This window comes from Kogia breviceps, chromosome X, assembly GCF_026419965.1.
Source record: "Kogia breviceps isolate mKogBre1 chromosome X, mKogBre1 haplotype 1, whole genome shotgun sequence".
Classification (NCBI taxonomy): domain Eukaryota; kingdom Metazoa; phylum Chordata; class Mammalia; order Artiodactyla; family Physeteridae; genus Kogia; species Kogia breviceps.
In genome coordinates, this window is record NC_081330.1 from 123,341,810 (window position 1) to 123,362,298 (window position 20,489).

A 20,489-nucleotide genomic window follows, 5' to 3' on the forward strand; every position below is an offset into this window, starting at 1 on the left:
CCAACAAACACATGAAAGAATGCTCAACATCGTTAATCATTAGAGAAATGCAAATCAAAACTACAATGAGATATCATCTCACACCAGTCAGAATGGCCATGATCAAAAAATGTAGAAACAATAAATGCTGGAGAGGGTGTGGAGAAAAGGGAACCCTCTTGCACTGCTGGTGGGAATGTAAACTGATACAGCCACTATGGAGAACAGTATGGAGGTTCCTCAAAAAACTACAAATAGAACTACCATATGACCCAGCAATCCCACTACTGGGCATATACCCTGAGAAAACCATAATTCCAAAAGAGTCATGTATCAAAATGTTCATTGCAGTTCTATTTACAATAGCCAGGACATGGAAGCAACCTAAGTGTCCATCATCAGATGAATGGTTAAAGAAGATGTGTCACATATATACAGTGGAATATTACTCAGCCATAGAAAGAAACTAAATTGAGTTATTTGTAGTGAGGTGGATGGACCTAGAGTCTGTCATACAGAGTGAAGTAAGTCAGAAAGAGAAAAACAAATACCGTATGCTAACACATATATATGGAATCTAAGAAAAACAAAGTCGTGAAGAACCTAGGGGTAAGATGGGAATGGAGACGCAGACCTAGTGGAGAATGGACTTGATGATGTGGGGAGGGGGACGGGTAGGCTGTGACAAAGTGAGAGAGTGGCATGGACATATATACACTACCAAATGTAGAATAGATAGCTAGTGGGAAGCAGCCGCATAGCACAGGCAGATCAGCTCGGTGCTTTGTGACCACCTAGAGGGGTGGGATAGGGAGGGTGTGAGGGAGGGAGATGCAAGAGGGAAGAGATATGGGAACATGTGTATATGTATAACTGATTCACTTTGTTATAAAGCAGAAACTAACACACCATTGTAAAGCAATTATACTCCAATAAAGATGTTAAAAAAGTCAATCAAAGCAGTCTTGTGAGCAAAGACACGCACACAAATTATCAATGTTGAAAACAACAGGATTTTAAAGTAATTTTGTCAAATGGAATATATATCTCCAATTACAGTTGCTAGATAAAACACAGGGCTCCCAGTTACATTTGAATTTCAGATAAACAACAAATAATTTATTAATATAAGTCTGTTCCATGCAACATCTCAGATGTACTTTTACTAAATATTTATTACATATCTGAAATTCAGGCTTAACTGTGTGCCCTATATATATATATATTTTTTTTTTTTTAAATTTTATTTATTTATGGCTGTGTTGGGTCTTCGTTTCTGTGCGAGGGCTCTCCCTAGTTGTGGCAAGCGGGGGCCACTCTTCATCGCAGTGCGCGGGCCTCTCACTATTGCGGCCTCTCTTGTTACGGAGCACAGACTCCAGACGCGCAGGCTCAGTAATTGTGGCTCACGGGCCCAGCCGCTCTGCGGCATGTGGGATCTTCCCAGACCAGGGCTCGAACCCGTATCCCCTGCATTAGCAGGCAGATTCTCAACCACTGCACCACCAGGGAAGCCCTGCCCTATATATTTTTAAAATTGAAGTATAGTAAATTTACAATTTACTATTTATTTACTATTTATTACAATTTACAATTTAAATTTACAATTTACAATGTGTTAGTTTCAGGTGTATAGCCAAGTGATTCAGTTATATATATGTATATGTATGTGTGTGTGTGTGTGTGTGTGTATTCTTTTTCGCATTCTTTTCCCTTATAGGTTATTACAAGGTATTGAATATAGTTCTCTGTGCTATACAGTAGGTCCTTGTTTGTTATCTATTTTATATATAGTAGTGTGTATGTGTTAATCCCAAACTCCTGATTTATCCCTCTCCCCCCTCTTTCCCCTTTGGTAACCATAGGTTTTTTTTCTATGTCTGTGAGTCTATTTCTGTTTTGTAAATAAGTTCATTCAAATCATTTTTTTTTAGATTCCACATATAAGTGACATCATATGATATTGGTCTTTCTCTGGCTGACTTATTTCACTTAGTGTGATAATCTCTAGGTCCATCCATGTTGTTCCAAATGGCATTATTCCATTCTTTTTTATGGCTGAGTAATATTCCAGTGTGTGTGTGTGTGTGTGTGTGTGTGTGTGTGTGTGTGTGTATGTATGTGTATGTGTGTGTGTATACACCACATCTGTTTTATCCATTCATCTCTCGATGAATTTTATTTGCTAAATGTGACAACTCTGTCCCAATTTTAAAGGACTAACCTGAGCAGTAATTCAGTATAGTAGGATGAATCAGGACAAAAATTAACTTCAGCTTCTTGCTCACTATGTATTGTTCTATTTTCTAAATTACATTGCCTGGTTAACCACCTCGAGCTCTCCCTGACTTTGTCTGCACTCAGGGTCAACTGTACCTTATTCTGCCTCTTCTGCCTTCTCCGGAGCCGCAGAAACTCCTTGTGCTGCCTGGAGACAAAGTTCACTGCTGCATATTCCAGTAAGGCTGCAAACACAAACAGAAGGCACACTGCCATCCAGATGTCAATCGCTTTTACGTAGGAGACCTGAGAGAGAGGGAGAGACAGAGACACCGTGAAAACTTGCAGGGAAACCAGGTTCCTTATGGTGTGAGCAGCAGGATAACCTCATTTCCATTCATCAAGGATTATTTTCTAGGCTTTCCTTAAGAAAGTGCTTAAGCATTTTCCATCCCACTTTGCAGATTCTGGGCAGAGCAGTGAAAGTTACATGCCCCCCTGCCCCAGGCCCTTGTTCCATTTCTCTCAGTATAGCCCACCTGCTCAAGTAGCCTCATCCCTGAGACCAGCTCCAAAGGTGACTACAAGAATTGCCTTCATGAAAAAAAAGAAAGAAAAAACTTTGATGTAAAACAGTGGGTGCTACTCTTGAAACTGCTCATTTCCTTCTATTTTTTCTTACCATTTAAAAACTCATTAAGATAATTCCAAAACTTGGATGAGAAATAAACTATATATGGCTTTGGGTCCTTCAACAACCAATGTGTAATTTCCATTCAGCTTTTGATCCTAACTGATGCAGAAACAAGTTTCTTCTTTTTTTTTTATGAAGTATACAATATTATACAAGTTACAGGTGTATAATATAGTGATTCACAATTTTTAAAGGTTGTACTCCATTTGTAGTTATTTTAAAATGTTGGCTGTATTCCCCTTGTTGTACAATATATCCTTGTAGCTTATTTTGTACATAATAGTTTTTACCTCTTAATCCCCTACCCCTAAATTGCCCCCCTTCTTCCCTTGCCCCACTGGTAACCACTAGTTTGTTCTGTATATCTGTGAGTCTTCTTTTTTGTTATAGTCACTAGTTTGTTGTATTTTTTAGATTCCACACATAAATGATATCATACAGTATTTGTCTTTCTCTGTCCGACTTAGTTGCAAATGGCAAAATTTACTTCTTTTTTATGCTGAGTAGCATTCCATTGTGTGTGTGTGTGTGTGTGTGTGTGTGTGTGTGTGTGTATACACAGCACATCTTCTTTATCCATACATCTATTGATGGACACTTAGGTTGCTTCCATATCTTGGCAATTCTAAATAATGCTGCTATGAACACTGGGGTGCATGTATCTTTTCGAATTAGTGTTTTTGTTTTTTTCAGGTATATACCCAGGAGTGAAATTGCTGGGTCATCTGGTAGTTCTATTTTTAGTTTTTTTAGAAACCTCCATACTGTTTTCCCTAGTGGCTGCACCCCTTTTCTCCACATCCTTGCCAACATTTGTTATCTGTGTTCTTTTTGATGGTAGCCTTACTGACAGGTGTGAGGTGATATCTTACTGTGGTATTTTTTTTTAAAACATCTTTATTGGAGTATAATTGCTTTACAATGGTGTGTTAGTTTCTGCTTTATAACAAAGTGAATCAGTTATACATATTCTTACTGTGGTTTTGATTTGCATTTCCCTGATGATTAGCGATGTTGAACATCTTTTCATGTGCCTATTGGCCAACATTTCTCTTTGGAGAAATGTCTATTCATGTCTTCTGCCCACTTTTTTAATCGAGTTGTTTTTGTTTTTTTTTTTTGATGTTGAGTTGTATAAGCTGTTTATATATTTTGGATATTAACCCCTTATTGATCATATCATTTGCAATTATTTTCTCCCATTCCATAGGTTGTCTTTTCATTTTGCTCATGATTTCCTTTGCTGTGCAAAAACTTTTAAGTTTGATTAGGTCCTACTTGTTTATTTTTGCTTTTATTTCCTTTGCTTTAGGAGACAGATCCAAAAAAAATATTGATGTGATTTATGTCAAACAGTGTCCTTCCATGTTTTCCTCTAGGTTTTTTATGGTTTCTGATCTTATATTTAGGTCTTTAATCCATTTTGAGTTTATTATTGTATATGGTGTAAGCGAGTGTTCTAATTTCATTCTTTTACATATAACTGTCCAGTTTTCCCAGCACCACTTATCAAAGAGACTGTCTTTTCTCCATTATATATTCTTGCCTCCTTTCTTGAAGATTAATGGACCATAAATGTGTGGGTTTTTTTCTGGGCTGTCTATCCTGTTCCATTGATCTGTGTGTCTGTTTTTGTGCCAGTACCATACTGTTTTGTTTACTATAGCTTTGTAGTATAGTCTAAGTCAGGGAGAATGATTCCTTCAGCTCTGTTCTTTCTCCAGATTGTTTTGGCTATTCGGGGTCTTTTGTATTTCCATACAAATTTTACAATTATTCTCATTCTTTGAAAAATTCCGTTGGTATTTTGATAGGGATTTCATTGAATATGTAGATTGCCTTGGGTAGTATCATCATTTTAGCAATATTAATTTTTCCAATCCAAGAACGTGGTATATCTGTACATCTGTTTGTGTCATCTTCAATTTCTTTTATCAGTGTTTTATAGTTTTCTGAGTATAGGTCTTTTACCTCCTTAGGTAGGTTTATTCCTGGGTATTTCATTGTTTTTCATGTGATGATAAATGGGATTGTTTCCTTAATTACTCTTTCTGATATTTTGTTGTTAGTGTATAGAAATGCAACAGATTTCTGTATATTAATTTTTTTATGCAGCAATTTTACCAAATTCATTGATGAGCTCTAGTAATATCAGGTCGCGTCTTTAGGATTTTCTATGTATAGTATCATGTCGTCTGCAAACAGTGACAGTTTTACTTCTTCTTTTCCAATTTGGATTCCTTTTATTTCTTATTTTCTGATTGCAGTGGCTAGGACTTCCAATACCATGTTGAATAAAAGTGGCAAGAATGGGCATCCTTGTCTTGTTCCTGATCTTAGAGGAAATGCTTTCAGCTTTTCACTGTTGAGTATGATGTTAGCTGTGGGTTTGTGATATATGGCTTTTATTGTGTTGAGGTTAAATAGTTTTAAACTATCACAATTCAAGATATTCAACCAAAGTAAAATATCAGGGCTATAGCCTTGGGAAGGTATCTGGTTAAAAAGGAAACTTTTATGACCCTTCAGTGATTGGTTGAGTGCTTTGTACATCTTATTTGATAAAGCAGATTCTGAAAGCAAATACTTTTTACTTGCAATGCAAAGTTCCCTTCATCTCACTCAACTTCCAATTATTTTTTAAAATATGAGGGGGAAAATAATTAGATGAAATTGTAACATTTTGGACCACAGACTGCAAACAATTCTTTATTCAACTGCCTATGTGAATGGGTACTGTCTAGTTCTAATTTTTACGTAGGGTTTCCTGCTTTTTGATAGCTGTCACTGAGTGTTTGCCATCCAGAATTTATGCATTTTACATATATTAATTTTCTAACCATTGTGACAACTGTATTACCCCCATTTTCTGGTGAGGAAACTGGGGTACAGAGTGGTTAAATTATTACCCAAAGTGAGAAAGTTAAAAGGTGGCAGAGCTAAGATTGGAATTGGAACCCAGTCTGACTAGTGAATCTCGTTTCTGGACACACACAAACATACTACTAGGATTATACCTTTTGTATCTTGCATTTCCCTTTGACCTTTATAGTGAGCATTTCCCATGTAATTTAACTTTCTTCTAAATCATAATTTCCAGTGCTTGTATAATTGTCTATACCATCATTAATCATTCTGTATGATAGGATATTTAGGTGATTTTTAGTTTCATTTTATGCTACTATAAATTTGGGAGCTATGAATATTCTCCCCCCCCCCAAATATTTAACTGTATCTCTGATTATTTGTTAGGTCAATTTTTAGACTGGGATTATGGGAGTAAATGCTAAGCAAATATGCCCCTGACTTAGAAAGTTAGTTGGAGCATAGAGGATGTAAAAGCAGAGACTCTAGAATGAGATGCCTGAAGTAAGAAACACTGCTCTGTTCTTGACTCTAACTTTGCCAAATTGTTTAACCTGTCTGTGCTTCCTCTCCTTATCTGTATAAAGGAAAATAATAGTAGCTATTTCATAGAGTTATGTGGATAAAATCACTTAATGTATGCAAAGTGCTTAGAATAGTGTTTGGCACAGAGTAAGTGCTATATAAATGTTTGCAATTATTTGACTACATAAGGGTGTGATTTTGTTAATAGAAAAATCTTGGAAGAGAAAGAAAAATCAACAAGGAAAATAAAAATTGCCCACAGTCCTAATATATTCCAATTATTATTTTTAAGGTTACCACCTGCCTTACACTATTTGTCTCCATCAATCTGAACTACTTGTCAGTCCCACATAGGTTGTGACAAAGTGGTATAGCACCTGGGATGCTTATTCTCAGTCTTTCTGATTAACAGATGACTCAGAATCCTTCATGACTTGGCTTGGATACCAGCTCCTCTGGGAAGCATCCCTAACCTTCCTACTTTTGTTTCATCTGGGTTGGGGGCCACTTTTCCTTGCTCCCTTATGACTCTCTATTGAGCCTGTCTGTTCTTTTTCAGTCCAGCAGCTTCCCTGACCCCACCACTAGACTCACTAGACTGTAAACTTTTTTTTTTTTTCTCTAAGAAAGGTCCTGTGTAGTATTACTCTTTGTATCACCAGCCCAGGACCTGGCAAATAGTGAGTAAACATTAGATATGTGGGATGGATGGATAAATGGATGATTGAATGACAGAAGGAAGGAATGAAGGAAATACCTGGCTATCTTTCCATTTTTGTACTTTAACTTCAACAATTCTTTACTATATAACATTACCCACAATTGCACATATTGGATATTTCTGAGAGTGGACTATTAGTGCATTTAAATTCTCTCAGCTCACCAAGCATTCCTGGAATGTTTCTTTCCTTAATAAGCAATAATTTTCTTGTATTTGCTGTTTTGGAGCAGTCGTATTCTCCTGTAATAATAGAACATTACCAATCACAGCATTCCGGATATATATTATTCAGATGGACTTTGAATGTTTTAAGACCTAATAATGAGAAGAATTTGTCAATGCCTGATAGATGTCCATACCAAAAGCTAAGTCCAGTACAACTCACCATCATTCCTCCCCTTGCTAGTGTTTACAGCACTCAGTCATTTGTAAACCTTTCCCCCCTCTCCTTCTAGCCATCAGCAGGCCAGGCACGTATTTGGCTTCCTTTATAAGCTGCTCATAAACGAATCCTTTCAGTCTCTTAATCATTTTGGTTGGTCTCCGAGTTTCCTCCAAATCATGATTATCTTTCTAGCATTGAAGTGCTGGTATTAACTGCATTATTCACACAGATGTAGGTGGTGTTGTGAGACATCTATTACATATGATGGGATGTCCTTCAGTGCTGGTCTCTCAGGGTTGAAATGCCTTTTAGTTACTTCTATCCAGCTCTGATGTCAGATTCTCTCCCTTTGGCTGCTAATCCTTACATGTTTTTACCTCACATTTTTTCCTGTCACATTATTTTTATGATTCCTGGGCTTACATGAGCCCTTCCTGAACTACGTTACTGCAATCTTGCAAAATAGTTTTCAAATTAATGAAGCTCTCAAAATGCTAGTATGATTCATTTAGTGTTATCTTTCCAGGTATACTTAATTCAGAAACATAAACACTGAGGGCCTACTATGTGGAAGGCACTGTAGTAGGTGCTGGTGGGAGGTGGGGCAGAAGATACAAGAATAACTAAGATGCACATTGATTCTTCCCAGGTCTCCCCAGATGATACTCCAGGGGAACCTGTTCATACTGTGCTCCAGAAAGCATCATTCACATAGGTCAGGGAGCAGCAAATTAGGACCTATGAATCGAATCTGCCCCACCACGTTTTATAAATAGTTTTATTGGAACACAGCCATACTCATTCATTTATATATTGTCCACGGCAGCTTTTACAGTAAAATGGTACAGCTGAGTAGTTGTGACAGAGACCATACGTTCCGGAAACCCTAAAATACCATGTGACCCTTTACAGAAAATGTTTGCCAGCCCCTGACATAGACTGCAGTGTTGTCTGGTTTGTCCTGGGGATGTAAAGCTTGGTGGCCCTGTTTGATGCTTGAGAAAACCACGGTCTAGTGAGGGAGACAGTCAAGTGAACATAAAACTGATACCAAGCAGGTGGTCTCATGTGCCAAAGTAGAGGAAAAACCAAAAGGTGGCTGGAAGATGGGGAGTTCAGTGTCGACAGGGAAAATCAGAAGAGGCTTCGTTCCTGGATGGCATGGCATTTGACTTAGGGCTTGAGGAAAGCCAGGGCTTTGATGGGTGGAAGAAGCTATGAAAGCAAAACTATGAAGATGGGAGAGAATAGGTGGGCTTGAGCATGGTCAACAGGCCAGTGACTGGCATGTGCTGGGTACGGGGGAAGTGCATGCTGGGGTATGGACAGGCAGGCTGGGCCAGCACAACGGCCAGGCAGAGGCATCTGGGTCTCAGGCTGCTTGCAGAGGTAGCTAATTATGGTTTTGTGGTGGGGTATAGATATATAAGTCCTTTTCCAATTAGCTTGAATTTCTTTGTCTCAAAAGCAAGAGTCTTAGCAAAAGGAGACATTTTCCCTCCATATAGAAATTTACCTTCTCTCCTGACACTCTCAACGCGACACAGGGTCAGTTCTCTTCCAAGCTTTCTAACAACATCTCTGAATACTTTGCTGAATCTTCTTCAATTTCTTATCTGTGGTCCTTGAACTCTTTCCTCTTCAATTTTCCCTGTATCTTCAGGTCCTCAGTAAATGCATCCACTCCTATAGTTTCTCTCTCTCTGTGTGTGTATGTGTGTGTGTGTGTGTGTGTGTGTGTGTGTGTGTGTGTCTCCCATAGCAGACATTGGCCAAGTTCTTGTAAATCCCATTTCCTCTTCCTGGGACACCAGTAAACTAGATTTTCCAGTTCAGCTGGATCCCCAGTGGAATGTGGGCAGAAGTAATATACACTGCTTCAGGGCCTCTAAAATCTCCCAAGAGGTCATTAGGACTTAAGCTTTCTGCAGCCACCTTGGGTGTCACTCATCTAAGATGGCAGTGCCATAAGATGGAAGAAGCCTGGATCCCTAAAAGACGCAGGGCCACTCACTTCACAGTGGAATGTAAAGTGAGTGAGAAATAAATTTTTATTGTTTTAAGCCATGGAGATTTCAGGATTTTGTGTTTCCAAGGCTCCCAAACCCATCACTCAGTATGGGATGACCTCCTGACCTCTCACCAGCATTCTTGTGCTAATTATAAAAGGCCCAGTGTGGAGGGGGGGGCGTTGGGGGGGTAGGGGTGGGGTGGATGGGGGTGGGGTGTGGGGTGGTGGTATTACCCTGGTGGTCCAGTGGTAAAGAATCCGCCTTACAATGCAGGGGATGTGGGTGGTTCCATCCCTGGTCAGGGAACTAAGATCCCATGTGCCGCGGGGCAACAGGTTACACTGGGACAGGCCAGGTAGTCAGTGCTACCACCATCCTTCTCTTCCAAGAAAATCTGATTTTCCTGGCGTTAAACAGCAGGTAGTAAGCCCGTGTGCCACAAATACAGAGCCCACGTACCCCGGAGCCTGCGTGCCACAACTAGAGAAGAGAAAACCCACGTGCCACAATGAAAGATCCCGTACCACAACGGAGATCCCATATGCCGCAACTAAGACCTGATACAGCCAAAAATAAATAAATAAAATAAATTTAAAAAAATAAATTAAAAAAATAAAAGGCCTGGGAAATTCCCTAGCGGTCCAGTGGTTAGGAGCCCGCACTTCCACTGCAGGGGGCATGGGTCTGATCCCTGGTCTGGAAACTAAGATCCCACAATGCCGTGCAGCATGGCCAAAAAATATATAAAAAGGCCCACAGTCAGGATTTGCAAAAGCAAAATCATTAAATGCCCCTCCTTCCCATTCACTTCATTTGAATCTTGCTTCCCACCAGCAACACTAGTTTCACCATTAGTTCTTTCTTTGCCTTCACCTCTATTATTCAATCTGTTGCAAAAGCTCAACATTGACTTCTGCAAAGCACTCTTAGGTTTACCCTTTTCTCTGCATTCCAAAGATGTCACCGCAATCCTGGCCATCAACGCTTACACCTGGTTATTATAACAACTTCCTAACTGATCACCCTGTACCCAGTTCCTCCTCGTGGCACTTTATCCTTTTGCTTCTGCCAGATTAAATTTAAACACCAATTCATTTTGCAACACATCTGCTTAAGAACTACTGTGGCTGCCTAGTGTAGACTCTAGTATCCAAGATCTCATACAGCGTGTGTCCATCCTAGTTATTCAGTCATATTCCATTCTTTCCTAACATGAACCTTGTGCTTTGTTTAAGCAGTTCTACTTACCCTGAGGAAGCCCAGTCCATTCCTACTGAGAATCCAAGTCATTCTCAGATGGGTGTGATTTTGCACCACGGGAGACGTTTGGCAATGTCTGGAGATAGTTTTGGTTGTCACAACCAGGGGGAGGTGCTACTCATGTCTAGTTGGTTGAGGTCAGGGATGCTGCTAAACATCCTATAAAGCACAGGACAGTCCCCACAGTGAATAGTTATCCAGCCTGAAATGTCAATAATTCTGAGATTGATAAGCTCTGAGATAGAGAAAGCACCCGCCCCCAACCCAGCTATCCATGCCTGGTTCAGTGGTCCTCACCTGGGGCTGATGTTGCCATGAGAGGACACTTGGCAATGTCTGAAGGTGGTTTTGGTTGTCCCACCTGGGGATGGAGGTTTGGCCACAGGCTTCTAGTGAGTAGAGGCCAGGGATACTGCTAAAAGCCCAACAATGCATACATAAGACAGCCCCCGTGACAAAGAATTATCCAGCCCCAAATGTTAATAGTATTAAGGCTGAGAAATCTCGGTTTACACTCTTCTCCCAGCATAGAAATTCTCCCTCCCTTTTCCTGCTTTCTCTGCTTATGTATTTCCAGGTAATTCCTCAAGGAGTAGCTCAATCCCCATCTCCAGAGTGATGCTTTCTCTGCCTATTCTAGCCCACAGTGGTCTTACCCATCTTTAGGATTTGTAACGCACTGATAGTTAGGATCAGACAGTTGAGTGTTTGCTTCATGTTTGCATGTTTTATCTGCCCAGTTAAAGTATAGGATGCTTGGAGGATAAAGACCCAGGATGTCTTTTGTATCTATCTATACCCCCCAGAACAAGTCTTTGTGCATTGAGTAAATGCCCCATAGTTTCTGTTGACTGACAAGTTATTCAAGCTACATATAAATTCAAATTCCTTTCACAATCACTAAAGGGAAAACATTTATCTCACATCTTTTAAAGCCAATAGCTGATGATATTAAGATTACTCTAGATTTATTTTCACTAAGGGAAAGAAGAATAGTTATTCTGTTGAATTTACGATTCCTGTAGTTTACAAACATATCTGGTGAAACAGTAGAGCCACTCAAGTTGTTCAGGTTTTTGTGGCACTAAATAAACATTTATCTGATATTTGAACAGATCAGTTAGTTGGTGGAGTTTAGCTCATTACTCAGTTACCTTGGCATCATGTTGACATTTCTTAGAGATACTTTTCATTCGTGTTTTTTTTCTTTTTCAACACTATCTAGGTATTTTTGAAAACCTTGGCAGTTTTTCATGAGGAAATTTTTTCATTAATTATATGCTGAGATCAGTTTCAAAATGGAAAATCAAACCATGAATTTATTTACTTTAGTCCCATAATTTGTTTTATCTACATTCAAAGACTACACCATTTCCTGCGTCATGAAGCCAGTTGTTCATGTGTTCGGCCATTTTCTACCCAGTGTTTATCCCCATCATAGAAGAGTGGCTCGTCATTGTATAAGGATTGCCTGAATGTCCTTACAGCTTGGGTGCCCTCTCCATCCCTCATGGGCAAGGCACTCCCATTTGACAATGTGCCAACTAAAATATATCCACATTCCCAGCGCCTAGGCTGACCCCCAGAGAGCTGAGACATTCCTCTAGCAGCCAGTCAAGGAGGATGGGTATCAACACGTATGAAGAGAAGTTCTCTACAGTAGAGAAGAATCGCAAATGACTGTGATAAACCAAGTATTTTTTTAATAGAAAAGAGACAAAATGGAATTTATAGGACAATCTCAAAATACTAAGATATTTTTCTTGCTTTAAGTGGAATGATGTCTCACACCCCCCTGCTTGAGTCAGTGTTTATTTATTCTCAGAGTATACATACAAACCACTGCTAAACCAGAGTAGAAGCTTTTCTGCTCTGTACAGTACAGTTTCTTTTTATCCAATTTACAAGGAAAAATTTTAATTAACCCTGATTAATGCAGCTGTTGAAATGGATACCCGTTGGTCACAGTAGCCTGACTTGTGCTTCCATTACATGGGACAGAGCCTTTGGTAGCTCCAATCAATTCGTCTTTTATTGAGTGCTATGAAGTACACCACCACTCTCTCCATCCTCATTTTATGGGGGAGAAAAATGAGTTTATTAAATGCATGTCTAAATCTTATACAGGTAGTAATCAACAAAGGTGGAAATGAGAATTCTGGCTTTGACTTCTGTTTTGTCTCTTACCTACGTTCAGTCATGGTAAAAATATCATCAGAAAAAATATAAGCAGTCGAATTAATCCTCGTGCCAAAGATTCATGGTGTTGTACAATTTTATCTTTACAATTTCACTGCCAAGGTGGCATTTTTATTGCCTAATTAAAGAGCTCACATCTGCTGTTTAACGGCAGGAAAATCAGATTTCCTTGGAAGAGAAGGATGGTGGCAGCACTGACTACCTGGCCTGTCCCAGTGTAACCACCGCACCCCATTCTCTCTCCATGTCTTACCCTCCTGCTGGGTTCGGGGTAGAGTACTGAATAAACACAACTCTTGTGAGGGTGCTGTTTGTAAAAAGAGCCATTGGGTGGCAGTGCCTCCAAGCCCGGTACCTGCAGGAGCCAACTAGTTACCAACGGCATTCCTTAGATCACAAAGCTTTCATCAGGAAAGGACCCGAACAACCTCAAGGACCAAATAATTTGGGTATTGGGTGGCACACAGGTCTAGTTAGCTGATATTATTTCTTAAGATGAATAAATTTCTCTCCATTATGGTGGTCAGGAAACTGTTCAAAGTTGCTTGCCAAAGCACTCTCTCCGTGTGAGTTTTGTGAGTGGAGAGGTAAGAGAAGGGTAGGACTGCCAGCCCCAGAATGCACGAATAATCCTAGGTGACTGCTAGCCACTGTTAGAGGCATCATAGGGACACCCTAGAGAAAGGCAGCCCCAGGGCTCAGCTTTCTGCAAATATAGGTGTGTGGGGGAGGGAGGCAAGGTGAGGGAGCAGGACTGGTGGGACCTCTTCCCCGTGCTGCGTCTGCCACACGTCTCACCATATTCTTAGCTGATGGACAGGAATACTGTTTCCTTCCATAGTCTACTTCCGGCGGCTGCACCTTCAACGACAAAGGCAGTGCAGTATATTGCTTCTTAGGCAAGGGCAGGAATGAGGAGGGAGTTGGAAGTCAGGAGCAAATTGCCCAACAGTGTAAGAACAACCACGATGAAGAAAAGAGCCAGTTGGATGATACCAGTTTTGGAAAGGCAACCAAAGGCTTTTGGTGGATAATGAGGTGATGCTCCACTTAATAGATATCTGTGTAGTCAGTGTGTGTGTGTGTGTGTGTGTGTGTGTGTGTGTGTGTGAGAGAGAGAGAGAGAGAGAGAGAGAGAGAGAGAGAGAGAGAGAGAGAGAGAGAATCGGAGAATATGAAGACGGGAGAAGGAAGGAAATGATCCAAAGATTCCAGTGTCATGGGGTCATTGAAGGATTGCATAAGACACTTTCGGTAAATCTTAACACTTATTTGGCAGATTGTGGACCCTCAGTCACATTGGTTTGCCAGGAATGAGCTCTTGAAGATATTACATAATTCATAGCTTGCATAATTCAAGGAAATTTTCCCTAGAGGAATACATAAAAAGTAGAATTTGTTGTATTTCATGTTCTGTGCATGCATTAAGACTTTATTAGTATTTTTATATTGCCCTATTTCAAACTCACGCAAGCTAAGTTCACATAACATGGCACCTCGCTGTAGCGAGCACTCCTATATGTCAGGGGGGCTGCGATGTGCTGTTACGAAAGCAAAACAACAAACTCCCATCACCGTCCTCAGTGAAAAGCTTTCAACCACAGAACTCTAGGAGTTGTCTCTGTGATATAGATAAGAAAACTGAGGTTACTCTTTAACTTTACCAAGATCACAGGGCAGAAGAGTGGGTAAGCCGCTCTTCACATCTCCTGTGGCTTGACTCCACCCTCCGTGCTGTTCTGGCTCCCTGACCCCTGAGGGAAACCGTCTCCAGGGAGTGAGTCGGCAGAATTACTCACAGGCTGTGGTTTCACCAGATGACAACATCTGATGTGAAAGAGGTGAGAGAGTGCAGGCAGCGGGCTGGGCGAGCTCGAGACAGCACGGTCACACCTGCAGCCATGGAGCTACTATGAAAAGAAACGTTGAAAAATGAGAGAGAGCCACACTGTCCTTCATTTGCTTTCTCAGCCATGGGTGCTGTTTCCACTTCTTTATTTACTCCCCCACCCACCTCATCGCAGGTTCAAATTTCATTCTTACGAACAAGGAAGGAGAGGAGGAAAGTTTCATAAACACTGTCCAGTGTCGCTCTCTGACCGAGGTTGAGGGAAGGGCCTTGGGGTGGCGGCTGGGGCTTGTGGCGGTGCCAGTGGTTTCCTCCTGCCCTGCATCTGCTGCCCCCCGAGAGGGGGCTGGGTGGGAGGGGAGATCTGGAGAAGCTCAGCGGTCGCCACCTCCTAGACTGGGCTCATTGCCTTATGATTTCCAAATCGGCTGTGCTCCCTGGAGTAGCATGAGGAGGCCAGATCAGGAAGGCAGCACGGGCCAAATCTCTACCCCCCGACCATTTGTGAAACCCTGAACCTTAGCAGAGTGAGCGGGCAGGCCATTGCTGGGTATGTGCGGGCTCTTCGTCACCGCAGAGCAATCACGATGGCGGACTTCTGACGCAAGCGGACTTCTGAGATGCTCGGTGGGATTGGTGAGATAGGTGAGCAATGGACGATCCCGGACGACAAAGGGTGGCAGGCTTGGAAGCCCATTCCAACCTGTAGTGATAGAGAAGCCATTTCCTCAAGGGCACCTGGGATCCTGTGATGACTCTGGGGCACAAAGAGGCTTCCGCGGGTGCTGAGCTTCCCTGCAACGCACCTGAATCCTCTGAGCCCTGGGATGCCACAGCCTGGGCCGGAGGACGGGCGCTCCTTTGGTGGAGGGCAAGAGTGTTTCACAACAGAGATATTAATATCTTTTGAATGGCAGTCAGTGGTAGCCGAGTAGCTTTACCACCCACACCCTGGCCTGTGGCCTGGTTTAGCTTCAGCTCTGCACTTTAATGTTAGCTCATAGTGCAGGCAGCAGGTCAGTGAGGAGGGCTCTGCGGGAGCCACCTTGATAGAAACCTTCCCTCCTTGGCCTGAGACCCTGGGCACTGATGCCTGGGGCATGGCAACCTCAAGCTCCTGAAGTGAATCAGGAGCATCCGACTGTCTCTCATAGCATCCCGAGTGAACCTGAAATGGAAAAATTCCAGGCCCCCATCGTGTTCAAGGTTACATGTGGGGAGAAGAAAACAAGGAAAAGAGCTCCAGGTCAATCAGAGGCCTGGAATTAATGTGGTACAAGAGCCTCTGGCTGGGCTGGTGATCTCACTTTTTGTTACTGTAAATTACCCAAGAGCTGGCCTCCACTGTGTCCATTTCCTGTAGCTGAGCAGCATTTTAATGCAAGTCAGTTCCATGCCTTTCTCCTCACCACAAAAAGCAGAAGCACAAACCACCCACTAATAATTAGCTACTTATTTGCACTAGATATGAGCCTGCAGGAATCTGTTCTTAATTAAAAAGAAATCCTACAGCCTCTTGAATAAAATGACACAAAGAGATAAGCAAGCTCTTTGAAGAAATTAGAAAGGCCGAGCTATCAGGAGGCATTTCTATATTTCAATATGGAAATGTACAGACTGCTAAAAAAAGAACAAAAGATAAATTGTGAATGTGGAAAGATTTGGGTTGGGCTTATTGAGCACCTCAATTTCTAATGCAGCGGTTGCATATATCTGCTTCCGAGAGTTTAGATGAATCCCAGTCCCTTGATGGAAATCAATCCTGTAGCATTACAGAAGCTAAGAAAAGGAGGCAGGGCTGTGATGGAGAGAGCAGTGAGAAGATGCCAGGGATGTGGGTCTTGGCTTTGCCACTGGCTGACTTTGCAAAGGTGGCCACGTCATTTCACCCTTCTGGGCCTCAGTTTCCTTCTTGGAAATATAAAAGGGTTGGATGATCATCTCTAAGGTTTCTGAAAATCTATAACTCAAGGGAAAGAGAAAGTGATGAGGGAGGAAACTAAGTCAGTAGCAGGATGGGGTCCCAATCTCAAGGTGCTCAGGGCCGTGAGTACAAGAAGTGGCCTTCTGGCTCTCTGCTGTGCCTTCTTAACAACCTTCAGTGTCATCCAGTAATGCGTATTCATTGAGCACCTCCGTGTGCCAGGCAGCACCTGCCTAAAATGGTGAATTCCTTGCTTAGAAACAAATTGTATTGATGAAGACATTTACCTGCATAAGACTGTGTGTAGCAGATGTACTGCAAATTCACCAGCAAGTTTAGTGAGAAAGTCTCCTGTAAATCATCAGCAACTCACCTAAAGCTCCTGAACTTTGCTGCTTTTCTGCCTGAGAGTTGCTTTTTGTTGTTGTTTTGGTTTTGGCACCTTAATAACTTTCTCAACTTGCATACAAGGAAGCTTAGAACACTCCAGGGGGACGCCTCTCAACCATAGAGGGATGGGAGTTAGTGGATAAAGACGCCGGATTTCCGGTTACTTGGAGGGATAAATCTGATAAGAATTCTGTATGGTTTCTCAGAGGATCCCCAGCAGGATTGAACCATACTTGCCGTCCATGGTAACTGGCTCAGTAATAGACTTCATTGGCTTTTCTCCTTTCCTTGTTTACACTCCATACTCTCTCACTTGTCCTTCCTGAGGCCCCCTCCCAAATGAACTATCTGCATCCAAATACTTGTTATGGGGTCTGTACTTTACTGAAGCAAATGGCCCAAACCTAAAATTAGATCAGGGAAGGCTGACACAAACGTGATACCTGTCACATCATGCACTGTTTAGAACCAGGATAGCAACCAACTACAGGTCCTCCTGAAAATTCCTTTCCTATTGACAAAAGCCCTGTATCTGGCTGGTTTCCTTGTCATCAGTGAGAATGGAGTGTCAGCACAGTTCAAAAACTAGTCTGGAGAAGTAAGCATCAAATCAATTTGGGATCTATATTACCCCTGTCATTTAACACCCATTACTTCCCTTTTTGCTCTGCACATCTAATTTTTTTTTTTTTTTCTGTATGCGGGCCTCTCACTGCTGTGGCCTCTCCCGTTGCGGAGCACAGGCTCCGGACGCGCAGGCTCAGCGGCCGTGGCTCATGGGCCCAGCCGCTCCGCGGCATGTGGGATCTTCCCGGACAGGGGCACGAACCCGTATCCCCTGCATCGGCAGGCGGACTCTCAACTACTGCACCACCAGGGAAGCCCCACATCTAATTTTAAATTGACAAAATTATAATTGTGTAACTGCAACAGAAACTAATTTCCAGTCTAATACTATGCAAGAGTCATCCCGCATATACCAACGCTCCTTGGGTCAGGGAAATAACGAGAGCAGCTTATTTGTAGAAACATCATAGAAACTGTTCCATACTAGGTTTGAAGTTTGTTAGGAAGATTGAATCACATTTATATTTTGAGCCTAAAAGGATATAGCTATTATGAAGCTACAAATTACTCCTTGTCGGAGAACGGAGGGAACGAAAAGTGCCCACCCACCTGAGAAGGCATCTTGAAACCGAAAAATGAGGGAGGCAGCTCCATATTATTAATGAATCAGTTTATTATAGGGGAACCTACTCACAGGGTGGGATCAGGATCAGGCAGACAACGATCCAGAAGCATTTGCAGCTGCACTCCACCCGGCCAAGGGGCCACTGGGACAATTTTATAGTTAACCTAGGGTATGAGGGTAGGTGTTTGGAAATAGGACTTGCATTCCTAAGTCAAAATTCATGAATGGGTAACTAGTCTAGTGAGTACTGGGAGTAAGTCAGAAAAGATTTTCATCATTATTTGGGGACTAATAGAGCATAGAGGCCACCTGGTCCTAATGATTATTAAACAATATCTATTAGCTACAAAGCCCCTGACAGAGAAGGGCTTTACTGCACAGTACAGTCCTGGGTAGGGTCAGCGAAAGGACACGAGAAACTGTAAGGGCCCAACGTGGCCTCAGTTGTGCTAACAGCCAGACATTCCTGTTGACAGGACATCAATTAAAAATGTTAATAGCAGGGGCTCGTGGTGGGATGAATTGGGAGATTGGGATTGACATATATACACTAATATGTAAAAATAGATAACTAATAAGAACCTGCTGTATAAAAAATTTTTTTTTTAATGTTAATAGCATTACACTAGAAGACCAATAAAGACTTTGTTTTACTAGCGTGTGGTAGGCAGCCTTCTAAAGTGGACCCCAGTTATTCTTGCCTCCCGGTATTCATATTCTTGGGTAACCCCCTCCACTGGACTGTGGGCTGGACCTGGCAACTTGCTTCTAACATGCAATATGGCAAAAGTGAAGGGAGGTTACTTTCATGATGAGGTTATAAAAGATGGAGTTCTGTCTTGCTTGCGCTTTCTTTCTTGCTGGCATCCTCTCTGGCTCTCCTCACTGCTTGCCTCGGTGGAGAGGTTTGCCTGGCAAGGAGCTGAGTGTGGCGTTCGGTCAAAAGTCAGTGAGGGACTGAGGCCTCAGTCCAACAGCCCAGGAGGAACTGAATCTTGCCAACAACTACTTGAGTGAGCTTGAAAGTGGATCCTTTTCTAGTTGGGCCTTCATGTGAGACTGCAGTCCCAGCTTACACCTTGATTTTAGCCTCCTGAGAGACCCTGAAACAGAGGTCTCAGCTCAGTTGTGCCTGGATTCCTGACGCATAGAAACTGTGAGATTAAAATGTTGTTTAAGCCACTGAATTGGGGCGGATGGGAACTTGTCAGGCAACGGTAGATAACTCATATATGGTGTCTTTAGGAGAGAGAAGAGATAAGTTGTTTACTTTGGGCCTCATGAATCTAGAATTTGGTAAGATTTGATGATTTATTTTTGGACTTTTTAAAGAGGAAAGTTTAATTAAGAAAACTTGTAAGAGATCTGTGAGGATAATCAGTATCAGAGAACAAGAACCATAATATATTTTTAAATCTATTCATTCAAATAAGATCCCTACTTAAACATGTGTCAAGTAGCTATTGAAAATCAGTTTACCTATGCTGGAGTCCAGGGGTCGGCCAACTATTGCCCATGGGTTAAATCAGTCTTGCTACCTTCCATTGTAAATAAAGCCATGCCCATTCTTTTACATATTGTCTGTGACTCTCTTATTCTCTACTTAAAGTGGTAGAGTTGAGTAGCTACAACAGGGATCTTACAGCCCAAAAAGCCTAATATATTTACCACCTAGCCCTATACAGAACATTTTTTTAATGAACTCCTGATCTAATCATATATTATAATTCAAAGTAACCACTATCCAAGGCAGTCTGAATTAATAAATTTTCTCTATATTTTGGTTAACATAGAAAATAAAACTGGTTAGTTCATAATCCAAAACGTTCCACTGTAGGGTTTTTATTTCTGGAACTACCTACATTCTCTCTCCATTTTGTGTTTCCAATACAGATATAGGGTCCCAAAATGATTTGCATATTTTTAGCAGTCAGTCAACAAATGATTGTAAACTGTTCCCCATGTATGCGCTGCTGAGAGATACACAAAGATAATTAACATTTGGTTCCTTCCTTTCAGAAACCTGCTTTATAGAGGTAAAGAAAGACAAGAAAATAGATGATGGCCATGTACTCTAGCAATCCTGGGTTGGCGTGGTGGTAAAATCCATTAGCACCAGTGTTGGACTTTGAGGGTCCAAATCAGGTCTTGCCTCTTCCTAGCTGTACACTTTGGGCAAGATACTTAATCTCTCTGTGCCTCAGATTTCTCAGCTGAAAAATGGGGACGATAATGAAGCCCATCTCATATATTTGGTGTAAAGATTGAGATACA

General features: G+C 41.6%; 1 protein-coding gene across 3 annotated transcripts in view; it reads right to left on the reverse strand.

The window, feature by feature from the left end:
- GLRA2 (glycine receptor alpha 2) overlaps nucleotides 1–20,489 on the reverse strand; it is a 187,361-nt gene that overhangs the window by 37,503 nt on the left and 129,369 nt on the right. For all 3 annotated transcript variants that reach the window (XM_059050859.2, XM_059050858.2, XM_067024024.1), the window contains one exon: nucleotides 2,356–2,505. In XM_059050859.2, coding sequence (XP_058906842.1) covers nucleotides 2,356–2,505 — 150 coding nt within the window. The remainder of the gene's footprint in view (nucleotides 1–2,355; nucleotides 2,506–20,489) is intronic.